The sequence below is a fragment of the Zootoca vivipara genome, chromosome 9 (genome assembly GCF_965207765.1).
Source record: "Zootoca vivipara chromosome 9, rZooViv2.hap1.1, whole genome shotgun sequence".
Lineage (NCBI taxonomy): Eukaryota > Metazoa > Chordata > Lepidosauria > Squamata > Lacertidae > Zootoca > Zootoca vivipara.
The window spans coordinates 27,153,561-27,171,561 of NC_142592.1; the positions used below are offsets into that span (position 1 = coordinate 27,153,561).

Here is an 18,001-nt window from a genome sequence, read left to right on the forward strand (position 1 = left end):
GGAAGTCTGTGGCAGGGGGCAGTCCAGAATCAGAGGCAGAATCAGAGGCTGGAGAAGTCTCTGGTTGCCCATTAGGGGAGGGGTGTGGCTTCACATGTTGCTGCAGCTGCACCGAAGCTGCCAAGATGCTATAACATGTGTGCACGTGTGTATTTGGAGCCCCATAGGATCTACTGGAAATTCTTGCTTTGACAACAAGGAATTAACTACCTGTTATTTGCATTTGATGGCCGCGGGTGTACAGGACAGCGTGGCTGTGGTAGTGGGCTAGCTGCTAAGGTCTTCAGTCAGCTCTGCTTATTTCTTATTAATTCAGGCGGTGCCTGGGGGCTCCTGCCTGCCTCATAGCAATTGTTAACAACTCCTTGGTGGTTAAGGCACTGGGTTGGATCCTTAGTCAATTGGGTAGCCCACTAAAGGGGTCCAGGAGGTGGTGTCCCTGTCTGGAAGTCCACATAGGAGCTGATGAGCCACCAAATGGCAATCCTGATAGGATTGTCCTGATTTCATATATGTCATAGAGTGACCCTTAATCCAGGGTCAACCCAGCAGGTGAACTAGTTGATTCTGCATACATACCTAACGCCTTTGCCCAAGTCTACTTTGTTCAATCTGTAATGGAAAAGAGTGGGATATTTTAACCCAATATTGATGTCCTGTGTCTCTTTTTTTGGCCTGTCTTGTGCCTGGGCGCGCAATTATCCATGCAGTCATGATTTAGACTAAATCACTCCTCTACAGTGTTAAAGATCTACAGCATTCTGGATGGCTCTATGTAAGCTAGGTCATACTCACAGAAGTGCATGGTCAGCACATCATTGTGGTGTTGCTGCTTGTTTACTGTAAATGCAGCCCACCTCATTCCTGATTTGACATGCAGAGGATGATGAATAATTCAACCCTAGTTGATTTATCTAAGCTACTTGCCTTTTCAATCACTTCATAGCACAGATCAAGATGCAGCTCTTTGATTGTTGTTGAGTTCAGCTTTTCATTTTCATTTCATTTATTAGACTTATTAGTCACTAATCACCCAAAGGTCTCCAAACTACTTACAACAAAAAAGAGGAAAAGCTATACAATACAGCTCATTGCCAACTTTATAACAGGATATCCCTTTGTATTATATGGCCATATGAACCCAATACATCTTTGGAACACTCTGTGTTTGAATCTTCACCCTCCTTTACTCATTTGTGTTTCGAGATATGCAACTCTAGCTCTAAAGGGACAAGCAGCAAAAAGGTGTAGGACCACACCATGCAAAAACAAACATAAAACACAACAACCTAACAAATAAAGCATGTAGAAGATCTCCTCTAGTTGAAAGCAGTGTCAATAACAGGTAGGAGAAATCCTCTGTCCAAGACCTTGGAGTAGACCAGGGGTGGTGAACCAAAAGTCCAATTACTTCTGGAAGGCTCCAACTCCCATCAGTCCCAGTAAGCAAGGCTAGTGGTCAGGGATGATGGGAATGACACTCAGGTTCTCCATCCCTAGATCAGACGGTATAGCAGTTGAGGAAATGTTGGGACTTAGTGGCACCAAGGAAGTCTGCCTTCCATTATTGCAAATTATTAAACACCAGTTTATATTTGTGTGTGTGTGTGTGTGTTGGTGTGTGTGTACTTGTGTGTGACCTTGCCTTCTCCCATGGCCATGGGCATGTTCCACAATATTAAAAACCATTTTTAAGTATTTACTTCTCTCCGAAATAAGGAAAGCTAGAATATTAGCAAATGAAAATCTGAGCTGCTTGAGAGTTTATGCTTCAAATAAACATATTCCAACATGGTGGCCTCCAGATGTTGAACTACAACTCTCATCATCCCTGTCCATTAGCCATGCTGGCTGGGACTAATGAGAGTTAATGTTCAGCAACATCTAGTGGCACCACATTTTGGAAGACGGTCTTAAAGTATCATAAGATTATGAGTTACACAGCAAAAATCCTCAAAGTGAGTACCTTAGCCTTATACTGTATATCCAATAAATAAAAGCTGAAATCTCTGTTTCACTTGAGTTGCTTCCAGGCACAGTGTTTACTGTCCTTTAAGTGCAGCCCAGACTCTCCCCGTCCTCTTTTTCAGAAGACTAGGACTCTCACGGCAAACCTGTGTCTGAAGCTGTATACAACCCTGTTAAACCTGTTACATTACTAGCTCTTTTGTGGAGTCTGAAAGAAGGTTCAACAGGATGCACACTAGCAGAAATACAAAAGAACTAAACAATAGTTTCTTTTAGGAGCTTGAAAAGGTCACTGCAACCTTCAAACAAAATACAAATCACTTATCTGCTTGCCATGGTTCAGACTTTCAACTATATATGAAATGATCTGATGTTTCATTTCACTTTGTTTTAAAAGGGGAACATCTGTGTTTTTCTCTGAGTTAAATTTTATTGTATTAGAAGACAAAGCTGTTTTCTGGTTATAGCTGGTGATTAATCTTGATCAACTGTCACACTTTATTTAACTTTAATTCTGTGAAAAGGTTTTCCGTACAATGTAAGATGAGAATTGACATTTAAATGTTCAGATTTGTTCAGATTACCATCTCATCCTATTAAAAAAAACCCCACTTTCTTGATTTTCCACTTCATACATTTGATGAAGTAGGCTGTTGCCTGTGAGAGCTCAATGCACAATAAAATAAGTTTGCCTCCAAGATACCAAATCATCATGAATATTCTTGTTGCTATAGACTACTAGAATGTTTCTGTATCTTTTAGAGTATTAAATTAAAATATATATATTGATGAGGCTGTTTCCACAGGTATATGGAATATATGAATATTATTCTGTAACAATTTATTGTTCTTTCTTTAAAGCCACTCATCCACAAGCAATATCATATTAATAGGGAGTGCATTAGAGTTGCTCATTGTTTAGTGTATATGACAATTCTGCCCATGTAGAATGTTAAGTAGATAAGCAATATTTATAGAAATTACATGGGCCACCTGGTAGGGACTACTCTCAGGAGCATATGCACAATGCTAAAGTTCAGAGCTAATAAAATGATTAATTCAGAAAGACAGTTAAAGGTCTTATCTACACCAGTAATACCAGCCAGGCATAAAAGCCAAGTATGAACACACAAGAGGCGAGGAAATATCTTAACATTTTGGGATGCCACAATATGGGCTATGTGAGAGAGAAATAATGCTGGGTCAGAAAATAATAAAGACCACTAGATCATTATAACAGGTGGCTCATTCCTCCAGCAGGCTACAAGACTATTCTAAACATATGATTTGATGAAAAGCAAAATCTCCCTAGCTACTTCCCGAAGAGGACAGTGAGATGAGCAAAGCAAACATTGGCCCAAAGAGAAAATTGCATTGAATGTTCTATGCTGAAAATTCCATAGTAATAAATGTGGTAACTAGAGAAGATGAGGAGAAGATGCAGGTGTAATAACAGTATCATTCTAACACAGTAGCCTTTTCAGCACAGAATCATAGAGACATGGATTCTATAAGCCCCAAAGCGGCTCGCATGTTACCATTCTAAAATGCTTTTGTTTTGTATATATGTATACACCTGCGACCATGTTCTCATTAAACTTCAGAAAAGCCACTTTCAAATATGACACCCTTTCAGATAAATTAAAGACTGGCATTAAAAACGAATACCGCTAACAGGAACCATTGCTCTGGATAGGAATGGACATTCCCTTTTATTTATTTCTGAACAGAGGAGAGGTGCAGAGAGCTTTTCTCTGTGAGCAAGTACAGAGGTGGGTGTTTTTAATAATACTCAGGGTAGGCGGCACACCCTTTCTCTGTTACATGGGATATGCAATTTGTGTTATGCCAGGCCCCCACAGCTGCAGTTTTGTGTTTTGTCACACCCCTATAGCCACCACTCTCTGACTAACATGGAAGGCACTTCCTCAAAATTCCAAATGTGCTTATTGGCCCAGAAAAGGATGGTGACACCTGAAAAGGATAAATATACAACTTCAGAACCATGTAGGCATTTGCTCAGCATTTTGTCATTTAGAAGTAATAAATAACATTATCGTGACAATTTCATCCCCCCGCCATATTCACTTGTCTACTATGCAAATTGGATCTGCATACAGTAGTACCAATTTATACATTGTTTGTTACAACGTCAGCATGTCATCAACAACTGAAACCTGTCAAGAGATGATTACTGACAATAGCTGTAACATTTTGGAGCTTGGGACATTAAGTGGTAGCTTTGAAGCATATACATATCATATTTTCTCAGCTTGGTTTATCTCCTCTCACATTTGACACTTCCAAATAAAGGCTTTCAGGCACAAACCCTAGGACTGCCTTGCTTTCCTTTGCATACATGCATTTGGAATCCCTGGCAAATCTCAGCAGCAAACACCCACAACCCACACACACCCACACACAGGAGCAATCATCACATGTTGAGTTTGCATATTATTTCCTACATGGAAGTGTTTTCTATACAGAAAAAAAGAACCTGGTATATACAGCTAAACATGGTAAGTCCTTGCTCATATATGAACTATATTATCTAGAGTTCTTACCACCAGCATTATTAAACCATGAAAGTCTAGAGCAGTACTCCCCAAGTTCACCCCCTCAATCACTTGAATGATTTCCCTGCCTGTTTTAGCAACTGTTAAGATGCTGTGCTAGATGTTGACTGGTTTAAAATTGATGATGGTGGTGCCAACATTTAGCTTCAACTTTCTGTGCAACTTAGGGTAGACTGTCATTAGACTTAGGGTCTAGAGATTGATCTCCATACATTACTACCGCTTTGTGACAGTGCCTATCTCTGAATGAACTACCCCTATAGGTGCACCTGGCATGAACACTGATCTCATTTTTGGGAGGCAGCTGAAGATGGAAGGAGTAAATCTTGGTTGTGTTAATTTGCAAAATAACAGTTAGTTTATTGATATCCTGTCTCCTGACTTCCCTTGAGTGTGCTGGCAACACTTTCCAAGTATTTTATCTTTGCAATGTTTGACCCACTTAATCCTTCCTTTCCTGCTTTCTATGTGCTGTTATTTTCCCCACCCCATTACTTTGTACTGTTTTTATTATTATTTACGCATCCAAAGAAATTTTCTCATTCAACATGGTAACTCCTGTGATGGTAATTAACACCAAAGCATTTAATTTTGAAGTTGACATTTTGTGATGTGAAAGCATTACAGAAAGTCAGATTCACTTCACTATGCTTATATTATGCAAAGACAATTAAAGCAAGTAGTTAAAAACAACTCATCTGTTTGTGACCTTTAAGCACAAATTAAAATTTCTTTTCTTTAAGCTGCAGCTGAAGAAAAAGAAAAAAAATATCTAGCACTTAATGCTGATGTGCAAAAATCCACCAGCCCTGCAACTTTTGAATAAAAAGTCTGTGGGCTATAATAAGAAAACAAGACTCTGGTCCATTTTCTCCTTCAACTAGATTAAAGCCATCCATCATTTCTCCATGACATCAACATCATAAACACTTAAGTCACTGAAGTAAGAGACATGGCAATGATATTCCTTCTTATTTCTAAAACATTTACCTCAATATTCTCCATGAACAAAGTAAATAAAAAAATGCAGTAAAGCAAGCAGCAATTAAGCAGTTCAAACTTGTTAATTCCTTGTTAATTCACCGTCTTTGGTTTCTTTCTGTCCATGTTTTCCAAAAGAGCAGAATAAAAATTAGATTAAGATATTCAACAACTGTCAAAATGTCTAAAAGAAAGTCAGACGGTTGGGTACCAATAAGTTGTTGTTGTTGTTGTTGTTGTTGTTGTTGTTGTTGTTGTTGTTGTTGTTGTTGTTGTTACCAGGTCTGAACGTTCTACCAGCTTTGACTTTTAAACTTCTTTCTATTCAATAATGTGAGATGTTATGGGCTGTTTTGGGTCTTCATTCTTGTAGACAAGTGAAATGCCATCTATCATGACTTTGTTTTCTACTCTATAGAGCTAGTTTATTGTCCCATATGCTGACAATATTTGGGTTTCTGAGGATATATGGTATCACAAGATTTTTATGTTGAAAACAACCATTCTTCAAAGGAATCCCTTGATAAGGGATTCAGCAAGGCAGTGTGTTTTCAAAGCCTTGGATATGTTGCTCACACCGGGATGTTCTTAAAGGAAGAAGGCTTGGTCAAGTTCAAAAGTGCCATGGTCAAATGGAAATGGATGCCCAATCTGGTGAAAGAATCAGATTGCTTTTCCAATGGCAAATTTTTATCACAGTCTGAATGTGAAGAAAAGGGGTGTGTGCAACAAGTGAGAAACAAACACATTCCACAAAATCTCTTCCCTCTTCGGGGGGAGGAGATGTTGTGGGCCCACGAGTCCTTCACGTGAGGGGGGAATGGCTAGCATTCCCCCCCAGCCCATTGGTTCCTTCCCTGCCGCGGCGTGCCCATGGCGCACCCAATCAGGATGCTCCTTGGGGGCGCGGCTCGCGCATTTAAGGGAGCGCGTGGCGGGGAAACGGCCTCTTTCTTCCGGACCTGACCTGCTTTTGCTGGCTGAATCACTCGCTCGCCGAATCACTGCTGAAATCGCTTGCTCCAACGGCGTTTTTCAACGCCAGCTTTTCCTTCCTTTTAGGCACCGTGGGCGACTATACCGAGGCCCCTACCTTCAACACGTGCTCGGCTGAGCACACGGACGTCCTTCCTGCAAGCGGCTCTCTCCTGCGACCCCCCCTACCGTCGCCGGTGGCTCGGGGCACCCAGCACGTGGTTGCTCACCGCTCTCTGCGCCATTAGGCTCCGCTGAGCTCCAGGGGACCCCGCCAACGGCCGCTGACCTCCTGCTGCCTCGGAACATCGCGCCTGGAAAGGACGTCCTTGTGGGTCTCGCTAAACCCTCCCCTCCAAAGTTTGGCTGCTGCGTGCACAGCTTACCTGTTTGCCTTAAGGACCGCTCACCGGGTGGCTTGGCTGCCGCTGCTGAATGTGAAGAAAAGGGGTGTGTGCAACAAGTGAGAAACAAACACATTCCACAAAATCTGATCCCAATAAAACTCTTTAATAATTTATGCAGGGTTTATTACTGAGCCATGCCTATTTGTAACGCTATCAGCCGTGGAAGGGGGGATGCCATGTACAAGCTGAGGGAGTCCTCAAAAGGTTCCACTTGGGGATGAGCAGCCAAGATCTTCAGGAGGGGCTGTTCACATCCTGGGTGCAATCAGGTTCCGACATTGAGGCTGAATGGGTAAAGCAGGCACCACCAAACTTCGGCCCTCCAGATGTTTTGGACTAGAGTTCCCATCATCCACTGGTCCTGTTGGCTAGGGATCATGGGAGTTGTAGGCCAAAACATCTGGAGGGCCGCAGTTTGGGGATGCCTGGGGTAAAGCCTGAGGGCCCATCTGGAGAAGTGCCTGAAATGGGGCAAGAAGACAACTGGAGTAAAGGTCTCCTTGAGATGAAGGCCCTCATCTCAAGGAGAGCTCTGGGGAGTCAGCTGGGGTGGGGGTGTGGTTCCAGCAGCTCCTACTCAAAAGCCCAAGTGCTGGGCTGGAAGAGATGCTAGCACCATGTCTATGTACCAGTTCTGTGCCCTGTCTGCTACCGGATTGCCTGCCTATGACAAACCTGGTTGTGGACTGCTCTGACCTTGGCTCTCCCCTCACCCTTGCTGTGAATTCTGCTTGTCTGGAACACTGGAAGGGCCCTGGACATTGCTCCGGTTGCTTTCCTATTAGTGCTGCTGTTTGCAAGTCTTCTGTTTATTCATGAGTCCAATGAGGATAGGACAAAGGAACCAGAATCTTTCTCTTAGAAACAGAAAAATGCAATAAATTCTTCTGATGTGTGCATATCACAGGGAAGATTTCACATCCCAGACAAAAGTTCATTGTGGATTTTCAAAATGTTAATGAGCTCATTATAATAATAAAGGAGTAATGTGATAAAAAGAAGCAAAGTGAAATTCCTTGAGATAGAAAGTCCCCAGGACCACAGTTCAGAGAGATCAAAGACCAGAGTTCAAAGACTTCTGCAGAGCTTATTGTTTGTATTCAGCGCTGAAGCTGTGCGCAACACCCTGCAGAAAACCTTTGGTTTAAATAATGAAAAAGTAGCTGCTTGTAGTTTTTTAGAAATGTTAGTCACAGATTCTGAAGCAAAACTTAAGAATTCTTGCTTTTATCATCAGAAAAGATCAGTATGTATTTTAAAGTGTAAATGTCATGTATTTCATGACCGGCATTTTAGATATTAAGTATGTTGACCACTTGCAATCAAATACCTTAAACTTCAAGAAATTGTAATATCAAAGCTTTAAAACCAGCAGTCTGACAGCTGTATGAACACAAAGAGACTAATTTTCTTAGGATAGTTTTTCTGTTGCAATTGTTATTTAGGATTTTCTGTGAACAATAGAAGACACAGATTTAGTATGCTTAATCAGTCTTAGTCATTTCCAACACAGCCTTTTTTGTTTGTTTGTTTAAAGGAATACTTTGATCACATTTAGGAAAAAATGCTTCTCTGTATGATAGCTCAGTTGGTACAGCATGAGACTCTTAACTTCAGTGATTGGTTCAAGCCATGGGTTCAAAAGATTCCTGCATTGCACCTTTGTGGTCCCTTCCAACTCTACAGTTCTAAGATTCTAAGATACTATTCATGAAAGGGAACCTTGCAGCCTGAGTTCTGTCAGTTGCTGCCTCTGTCTTTTACAAGCCACATCCACACATCATGCTTTCCTCTATATAGTATGGAATCACAGAATCATAGAATTGTAGACTTGGAAGGGACTTTGAGGGTCATCCAGTCCAACCTCCTGCAATCTCAACAAAGCATCCCTGACAGATCTCTACTTAAAAACGTTCAAGGAAGGAGAGTCCTCCACCTCTCGTGGGAGTCTATTCCACATCTCTACTGTCAGAAAGTTCTTCCTGATATTTAGTCAGAATCTGCTTTCTTGTAATTCGAATCCATTGGTTCAGGGTCTAGCCTCCAGAGCAGGAGAAAACAAGTTTACTCTATCCTCCATGTGGTAGTCCTTTATATATTTGAAGATGACTATCATATCTCCTCTCGGTCTCCTCTTTACCTCTCGGTCTCCTCTTTACCAGGCTAAACAACCCAAATTCACAATTCCAACTATCTTGCAAATGGTTTATGTAATCCTTAACAAAATATATAAGAGCTTACAGACTCGTGCTGTGAACAGAGCATTTCTGACTCTATACAAACTTTCGCTTCTGCACTTTGACAGTATGACATTGCCATCTCATATTATCAGGCACAGTCACATTTGTATGTAATCATAAGTGAACACCATGCAAACATAACAAAGTTGTTGGGTGATATGCATTGCGTTCAGTATTAAACACTGAGATATGAAAGCTAGGAGCTAAATGGCACCTTAAACCTAGGTTATGGGTGCAACAATGGAATGTCTAGGCGCGCTTTTTTATAACAAAGCTGAAAATGAATGAACTGCAGCTAAAATATTATGTTCATTTTTCACATGTCCAGTCCTTCCCCTGCCCACCCCCTAAAATTCTTAAGAGGGTCTCTTCTCTAGTTTTCAGAGAGTAGCTGGAAGTGGGGAGGCAGAAAAAGGTCCTCCTTTCCTTCCACTCTGCAATTTTAATCTGAAATCTTAGGCACAGTACTGTGCCCAGAGCTCAGAAATTGCTCACGCTAATGAAATTCCCTGTCGCAAAATGGGAGTTTTGAGCACTGATTGTGTTGTGTTGTACATCTAAGTTTAATATTTAATGTTTATTGTTAGTTCAGGAACTATTGTGTGGGCGCTTATATTTATTATATTATTTTATAGCTCATTAGGATCTTAATATTATCAACAAGTATGAATAAAATCATATTTATTATTAACATAAAAATGAGATCAGACATTTATGTACCATGTAAATATTTTTAGTTGGTCTGTCCTTGCTAGGCAGCCCTTTATTGCCACTGGGGCCTAAACCTGCTGCCAACAGCCCTGCATACAACCCTCCTCATACTCGGAGGACACATCACCTTGATTTCTTCAAGCTCACAGATGCCAAATGGTGAAAAGTGTGCAGAGGCCCCTTTAAAGAAAACTGCCAGCTCCTTTAAGGAGACATGCCCAATGAAGAATAGGCCTTGCCTGCCTTTCAGCTCCCTGCTAAGGCAATGTCTCCATAAAACTTTCAATGAAGGAAAAGTGCCAGCCAATGGGAGCTGTCCAGAGTTCTGATCTGGCCTGCCTGAGCTTCTTTGCTACAGTCTCCACTGTGATGTTACTGGAAGTGATTTGTCTGCTGTGGTTTAATTAGATGATACTCTGCTACTGCAGTTTGCCTAATAGGACTTGCCTGCAAAGATTCTACTGAATGAGTTTTCCCAAAAGGTACTCTAGCTCTGCTCCTCATTGCAGAACAGGATATGGAAGAAAGAGAAAAAGGGAAGACTTGAGCCTGAGGCTTGAAGAGACTCGTTCCTGTAACACTATGGATTAGCATGACACCTGAACAGGGCTACTATTTGAAGACAGCAGTTAAAGAATGGTGCTGTTGTACATTCTGCCTGAAGGTATAACATGTTCTAAATGTAGGTTGGCATATTATGACAACATGGAGGAAAGGTGTATATGCAGAATAAAGAAGTTGCTACATGTAATGATGCCCAGTGCATAAGATTTAGCTCTAGATGCCTTCAATATGCTTTATAATATTTTTCATGTCCAAGGAAAATGGCTGTATAATTCCCCTATTCCACCCTTTTTATGACACATATTTTATTAGAGAAAAGCAAAAGCCCTTCATGGGTCAACATAGATGATCTTATGCTATGTTTAGACTCTTGAACCAATATTCTCTGCTTGCAGTCAATAGGCTTATATCCATGCATGAAATTAGAATGAGTTGATTCAGAATAAACTGACAGACATTCTATGGTTTTACACAGAACTATGAAAATGAATTTCATTTTCTAAAAGGCACAATTTCATATGGCCACATATACTTCTGACACTAATTAGAATGTCTCAATTTCAATCCACATCATCGTTTGGGTGCAGCACAGAAAAAAGTTAGCCGGGCAGAGAGCTAGTCTTTACAGATCCAATTTCAAAAATGAAAACTTGGGGAAAGTAAATGCTACACCTGCATTTACACCAAAACCAAAGCTCTTGACAATTTCAGGCAATGTTGGTCTGTTGGAGAAGGACCACAGCTCAATAGCAGAGCATCTGTTTACATGAAGAATGTCTCAGGTTCAATTTGTGGCTTCTCCAGGTAGGGCTGGGCATGTACTTTGCCTGAAACTCTGGAGAGCCACTGCCAAACAGTGTAGACAGTAATGAGCTGGATGGACCAACTGTCTGACTTGGTATAAGGCAGCCTCCTATGTTCCTGTCTAGTGTAGCAGCTCATTTACTAACATTTCAATAATATTGTACTTGTTGGTCAAAATGAGTATATGGTAACCTTCAGCAATAACAAGCTGGTTCAGCTTTCACTTGGTACTTCAGTTTGATCTCTCTTACAAGTTTAATAAAGCTTAGCATTTTATACTTAGACTGCTTATTTGCTCACTGCAACACATTTATTTTGCATGGCACCTTTAAGCACAAAGTTAGCGCACAACCACATTAGAGACATTATTCTGTTCCTCTCTTGTTTTACAGGATTTTGAATACACCAAATTTTGAGAAACACCAGTATGGGAGAAAGGGAGCTTAACCCCTTTCCCCTCAGTCCATTTTTCAAATTTAAATCCACTTCTGCAAGTTGCTCTGCTTCCCATGGGGCAAACATGCAGGGACCTAGCAAAAAGCAGCTGGGTGGGGGTTAATGAGAAAAATGGCCCAAGAAAAAAAGATTAAGCACCTCAGCAAGCTGTGTACTGTGCACTGCTGCTATGAGGAATATTCTGTGGCCACAGTGAGCTTTTTTCTTGGGAACACTGGGAGATACTCAATACATCATTCACTGCATGCATACTTTGCGTTTTTAGATGGGAAAGAAAATCTAGCAATATCAAATCTTCAGTACACTTGGAGACTCAGCCACCTATATTTTGTCAGTCACAGATCAGTAGTAAACAACTGTGCACTCCAGTCACCTTAGCAATATGAGGGATAGCAACCTTTGTTTACATGATCACCTATCCCAAAATGAAAGGAAAGTGAATCAAGAGCCCTTCACAGTTTTACCAACAGCTGTTGACTCGCTTCCACCATTGACTTGTTCCTTGCACAATCTGTGAACAAATCAGAGATGGAATCAAGTGGTATTTACCCCAGCAAAACAAATAATTTAAGCAACCACTAGGCTGCAATATCAAATCCCATTCTCCACAAGAAACCGCTAACCGCACAAGTTGTGGCTGACAAAACATTTATTGTTCTCCATCAGTACTTGTAGCATTCTTAAGCAAATAGTTTGAAATGGTAAATATTTCATCTACTCTTTTTGCTGTTCTATAATTTTTCCAAGACATCTGGGTTAAGTGCCTATGATGTTTTATCATTATCAAGCAGACAAAAAACTATTACTAAGTAATTTAATCAGCTGAAACAACCTACACACCATTCTACCTTCCCTTCCTCTTCCAAAGTATAAATGCAGCAATCCACCTACTCAGAGCTTTCCCCCCCTTTTTCATACAGAACTCACCAGAACTGAGTTCCAGCACCTCTCAGGTGGGTGCCATTGCCATTATAATAGAACAAGGGATGCCTTCATGTTGAGTTCTGGCACCCATCTTTCTAGAAATATAGTACAACTCCTCACCTTTTAGGAGAATCATCTTCTCAAACATATTTCAATGCACTGAGCACCTTCTTGGACACACTGAACATTGCAGGGTAGGGGAGATGGAGAAAAGAGATGACCACATCCTTTATTCTGAAGTATGTTCTTTTTAAACAAATCTGCTGCCATAAGGGAAAGAACAACATTTATCCCTTAAATTAATGCCTCTTCTAGTATATTGTTCAAATTCCCAGAAATCAAGGTAAACATAATTGAGGTAATTCAGACATATTGCTTATAAAGAATCAGCAATAGCCTCTGTGGCATTAATCATTGTTGTGATCTGCTTATTTGGGATTTTTATACCTTGAGCTCATGGAAAGAACTCAACAGGCTAAGATGCTTAAGGCAGTTTATGTGAGATGGTTTATGAGCACATATTGGGTATATAGAAATATGTAATGGGCATGAGCATGCCAACCATGCGCAAAAAGCTGTGGGATCCAGAAAGGATATGTAAAAATTAATCATTAATTTTTTTAATTGGAGTCAAATAAGCCCATCATTTCTGGCAAAGTCAAATGGGTGCTACTACCCCTGCTTTATTCATTTTCAAGATGGTATGAAAACAAATATGCTGCTACCATCTGTTTAACCCCAAGGAAAGTCCAGGGGTGAAATCCAACTAAATCATATTCAGGCTAAACACAATTGAAAACCAAGTTACTCAAGTCCATTGATTTCAGTGACTCAGGGAGGAAGTGTTTTCAGCACACATGAAAGCAGGTTTGTGTGTGTGTGTGTGTGTGTGTGTGTGTGTGTGATGCTAAAAGATCAGAAACAAAGAGCCATGCACCAAAACCTTGCTTTTATTTATTTTCAGTTTTCTGAAAGTCTAAGTGCACACCTTAACATTCTTCAGTTGTGAGCCATCCTTAATAAGGGAAACACTGAGCAACAGAATGGGGGTAGCAGGTGCATTTTGCCACTTGACCCTGTTTCTCACTCCATTTGTCCATTAAAGTGTTTGAGATGTATTATTGCAAACTTGTATTATACATTAAACCTGCACATAATTATAGTAAAATTACTTGCAGCCCATAAGCTCATTGTGTGTTTCTGATGTGATGCAATCCTGATGGTTAAACTCTTTTTATCTACTTCTACGATAGTAAGCTTTCATCTTTTACAGATATTCTTTTTATTTCATTGATGAATTGCTTCCCATAAAGTATTCCGAAGTGATTTAACAATAAAAGCACCAACAATAAAAATATATAAAAGTAAGAATTTTCTATGACCTATCCATCATTAATAATAGAGTACGGTCTTTGAATTAACACAGGCAATGAGCTTTTATTGATATTGTTTTTAGAGGAAACATAAAAAGGTCAATATAACATTATTTAAATTTTGTATTGAAAATAGGAGGTCTTTCTCTTGCAACTTGAAAAAGAGACAGCAATCAAAACTAAGGCATACTGTTTATTGACTAGTTCAGGAATAAGAATAATTAAACCTACAAATGAAATTAAGTATGTACATTAAGGAAGTAGGATTTCAGCCTGGCATATTGGCAAATAGCAACAAGGAATGCCAATACCACCATTTTCAGATAGAGATTGTTAACAGCAGCAATAATCAACAAGAATGAACAACAGTGTACTCAACACAGTTGATCAGTGGTTCCATGCAAGCCTTACTAGGAGGTGAAGATAATTTAATATTATTGTGTCCTGATAAGTTACAGAAATAATAGGAAAGACCAATAGTTCCTGAGGAACTTGTACTTAAGCCACACAACAGTAACAGGCAAGTTGACCCAAACTTTTCTCATATAAAATCCAAGTTCACTTAAGTAAAATAATTTGTCTTGAGTAAACATGTTTAGAACATGTGCAGATATTTGGTTAAATAATTTCCACAAGAAGTTGAAGGTATTTACTGTACTGAAATAAATTAGTTTACATGTAGTAGAAACCAAACACAACAAGTTTGAAGGGATTCATGAACTTAATATGTGCACCCAAATAAGAAACCCAAGGCCCAGGGAATTCAATAGATCTTATTTTCTAATAAGTGTGTTTCTAGGATTGCATGCTTAATCTGTTGTTTTTTTCAGTGCAATCCTATGCATGTTTACTCAAAAGTCTCATTGTATTCAACAGTGCTTACTGCCAGGTACCTGGAAGTAATCCCCATTGAATTCAGTGGAACATATTTTTAAGTAGACGTTTATAGGATTGACCCGTTCAATTAATAGCCACTCCACTTATATTATCAAGTAGTTGAACTACAGCAGTCCTCTATAACAAGCTATTTTCTTTCTTTCTTTCTCTTTCTTTCTTTCTTTCTTTCTTTTTACCATGGCAAGAGTCTCCCTAAAACCATCTATATATACGATGAGCCAACATTAAATACTAATTATAAACTGTATAACTGATTAATGAAAGAAAACCAATTTTCCAAACCAAGACATTCCTGACAAGTTCATTAGCACTTTTGCAAGTCTACTGCTATTGAGCATAGTAGTAGTAATTTTATGTTTCACAAAGCTTTCATATACTAATTGTATAACCTACATGCCTTCATTTGCTTCCAGGCACAATAAGCTAAGGTGTTACTATCTCTCTCACCAACACTCCCCAAAGTGGCAATACTGTTTTTAAGCAGAAATTGTGCAAACATTTATAATAATGAGATTAAAAAAACAACAGCATGAAAGACAATGTGTTATATGGTGAAATGTGTAAGGGCAACTGTTTTTGAAATTCCACTAATAAGGTTTAATAGCATTTTAAAGTTATGTAGCAAAAAATGCAGGATTTTGTCTCAAGTTTAAGAAATACAACTAATAAGTATAACATTATCAATCAAACAAAACACTCAATTGAATCTATATTCCAGTTCAGCAATAACAATATTCATTTTATTAATGTCAACATAATCTTTGGTTCTGAAGCTGTCAGACAATTTAGCACAGGGGGTGAAAAAAAAACACCCCTTCATCATCTTTCAGAGAGAACATGCTAGGATGCCAACACGGCAACAATGTGAATAACATCACCTTTAGTTCAGGTCCAGAATTTTCTTATCAGCAGCTTTTCCTAATATACAGCACAGAGTGACATGGGCAATACTTCTGCCGGCCAATTAACAGGAATGCAAACCAATAATATCCCATAATAACTTTAGCACTTTGCCTGAAAACAAATCATCTCCTTTTGAGCAATGAAATCACCCCAAAATCACAAAGCAGCATCATGGTGTAATGTGAGCACGGCAGGGGGGCATTCAAGCCTTTTAGCTGTGTGTGTGTGTGTGTGTGTGTGTGTGTGTGTGTGTGTGTGTTATTCAGAGAGTTCTTCTTTGTTGTCTGCCAATAAATTACAAAAAGAGGCAGTCATATTTGAAAGTAAAACCATTAGGCTGTGTTGTATAGAATGCTGCAATACAGGCATGGAAACGAATAATAAGAAAAACACGATACCTTTCGTAAGTCTCCTCAGAATTTGACAACGGCATTTAAAAGAGACAGCTATCATTCTTGCTTACTGCCCTTCCGTGGCAAAGTATACTCAAGGCTCTGCTTTGGTGGATGCAGCAGAAGCATATGAATTCCTCACACGCATACCAGAAGAAAGATAGTCCCAACGGGGAGTGACAAAGCTTAATTCTTCTTGGCTGATGCAGAGATCAGCTCTATGTCATCTAGCAAAGCTGTGTCATTCAGTACTAGTACTACTACCACCACTGCTTGCAGCACCAGATCAATGGCTTAAAAAGAAGCAGCAGCAGCAATATTTCTCTTAACAGCTGCAAAGCATCAAATAGTGTAAGATCCCGGCAAAGATGACTGAACGCAGCTAGGTTACCAGCCTCCCCGAGTCCTGTACTGTGCTAGTGAGCTTCAGTTTCTGTTCCAGGCAAAGGACCAGGCATTTCAGCACAATCAGGGGATTTTCCCTCCTCCCGCTCTCGCTCCCCCTCCTCAAATCCTTCAGATATTTTAACTCTCTCCCAGCATTGCTTGCTGAACAATAACAAGGGAAAATGCATAACCATCAGCATCCGTTATTACAAATGGCAAATTTTTAAATAGCACCGGGTTCCCCCCCCCAATTTAAAAATGATTTCGGTGTGAAAGGATGCCCTGCTGAGAATGAGGGGGAGGGAGGATGAGAGAGAGAGAGAGAGAGAGAGAGAGAGAGAGAGAGAGAGAGAGAGAGAGAGAGAGAGAGAGAGAGAGACCCACAAGCCATACAGCAGCAGGAGGACAGGCAGTTTTCCAAGTAGGTATACAATCGTGAAGCATAATGATGCTACACAGACAACACACTGTGAGTCAGGATGCCTCTGGAAGGAGAATGAAACATAAGCTCTCACTAGGTGGACACATTTATCCTTTTAGCCTTTCATAAATAATCCACCATAATCTTACCAAATACAACACATGGTTCTATATTACTCAATTTATCAAAGTATTTTACAGCCTCTTATCAAAGCTAAGCAAATTAACTTGCCCATTTACACTTCATTCACAAAATAATGAGGTGGAACGTGGTAATGACAGCTTTTCTAACCCTTGCAGACCAACCTAACACTTTTCTTGTGGTTTTTTTTTAAAAAAAAAAGTCTAGAAAGATCTGGATATAAAACTTCAAAGACTGACTTGAGATCTCCTTTATGATGTTTGGGGGATTGCTTGGGTACAGTAATACTTTTTAGCCTATCTATTAAAAAAACAAGCTGGGGATATTTAAAAGACTCTAGGTCATGGCAGATTACTATTTAAAATGTGTATTATTATGGATGAACCTCACACCTTTAAATGGTCAAACATGGCAGGAAAGAGACAGTTCCAACTTAAGAAATATTGGGTTTGTTTTGAAATAGGTTTGGACTTTGAAGAATTTCTAGGGGCAAAGTAGATCAATAGTGGAAGATTACCACCAAATAACCCCAAGTCTACAAGTTGTCGAAATTTGGCGGCGCATCAGAATAGCTAAGGCAGCATTTTCAGATTATCTCAGAGATAGTGATGATTGAGGAATTCAGTCTTAACTTATTCGTATTCAAACAGATCTGAACTGCACCTCCCAGAGCAATGAGTAAATTGGAACAGAGCTCCCCTTTGATTTCACACCTGCTTTGTGATGCATTTCCCAACTCTCAATAATGTACCAAACTGTATTTACCAATGCTTATATTTGGACAAAATGTGTACAGTGGTACCTCTACTTACGAATTTGTAAGTCAAATCCCATAGGAATGCATTGGGAGAGAAAATTCGTAAGTCGAAGCAACCCTATCT

The 18,001-nt window shown here is 39.8% G+C and overlaps 1 protein-coding gene across 12 annotated transcripts in view; it reads right to left on the reverse strand.

Moving 5' to 3' along the window:
* GRIP1 (glutamate receptor interacting protein 1) overlaps positions 1 to 18,001 on the reverse strand; it is a 315,585-nt gene that overhangs the window by 120,664 nt on the left and 176,920 nt on the right. The window contains exon 1 of one of the 12 annotated variants that reach the window (XM_088676452.1): positions 16,178 to 16,349. The exons of the other annotated variants lie outside the window; for them this stretch is intronic. Within the exon in view, the coding sequence (XP_088532578.1) occupies positions 16,178 to 16,232 (55 nt within the window). The 5' untranslated portion in view covers positions 16,233 to 16,349. Of the gene's footprint in view, positions 1 to 16,177; positions 16,350 to 18,001 lie in introns of those variants that run through there. 12 annotated transcript variants of the gene reach the window in all.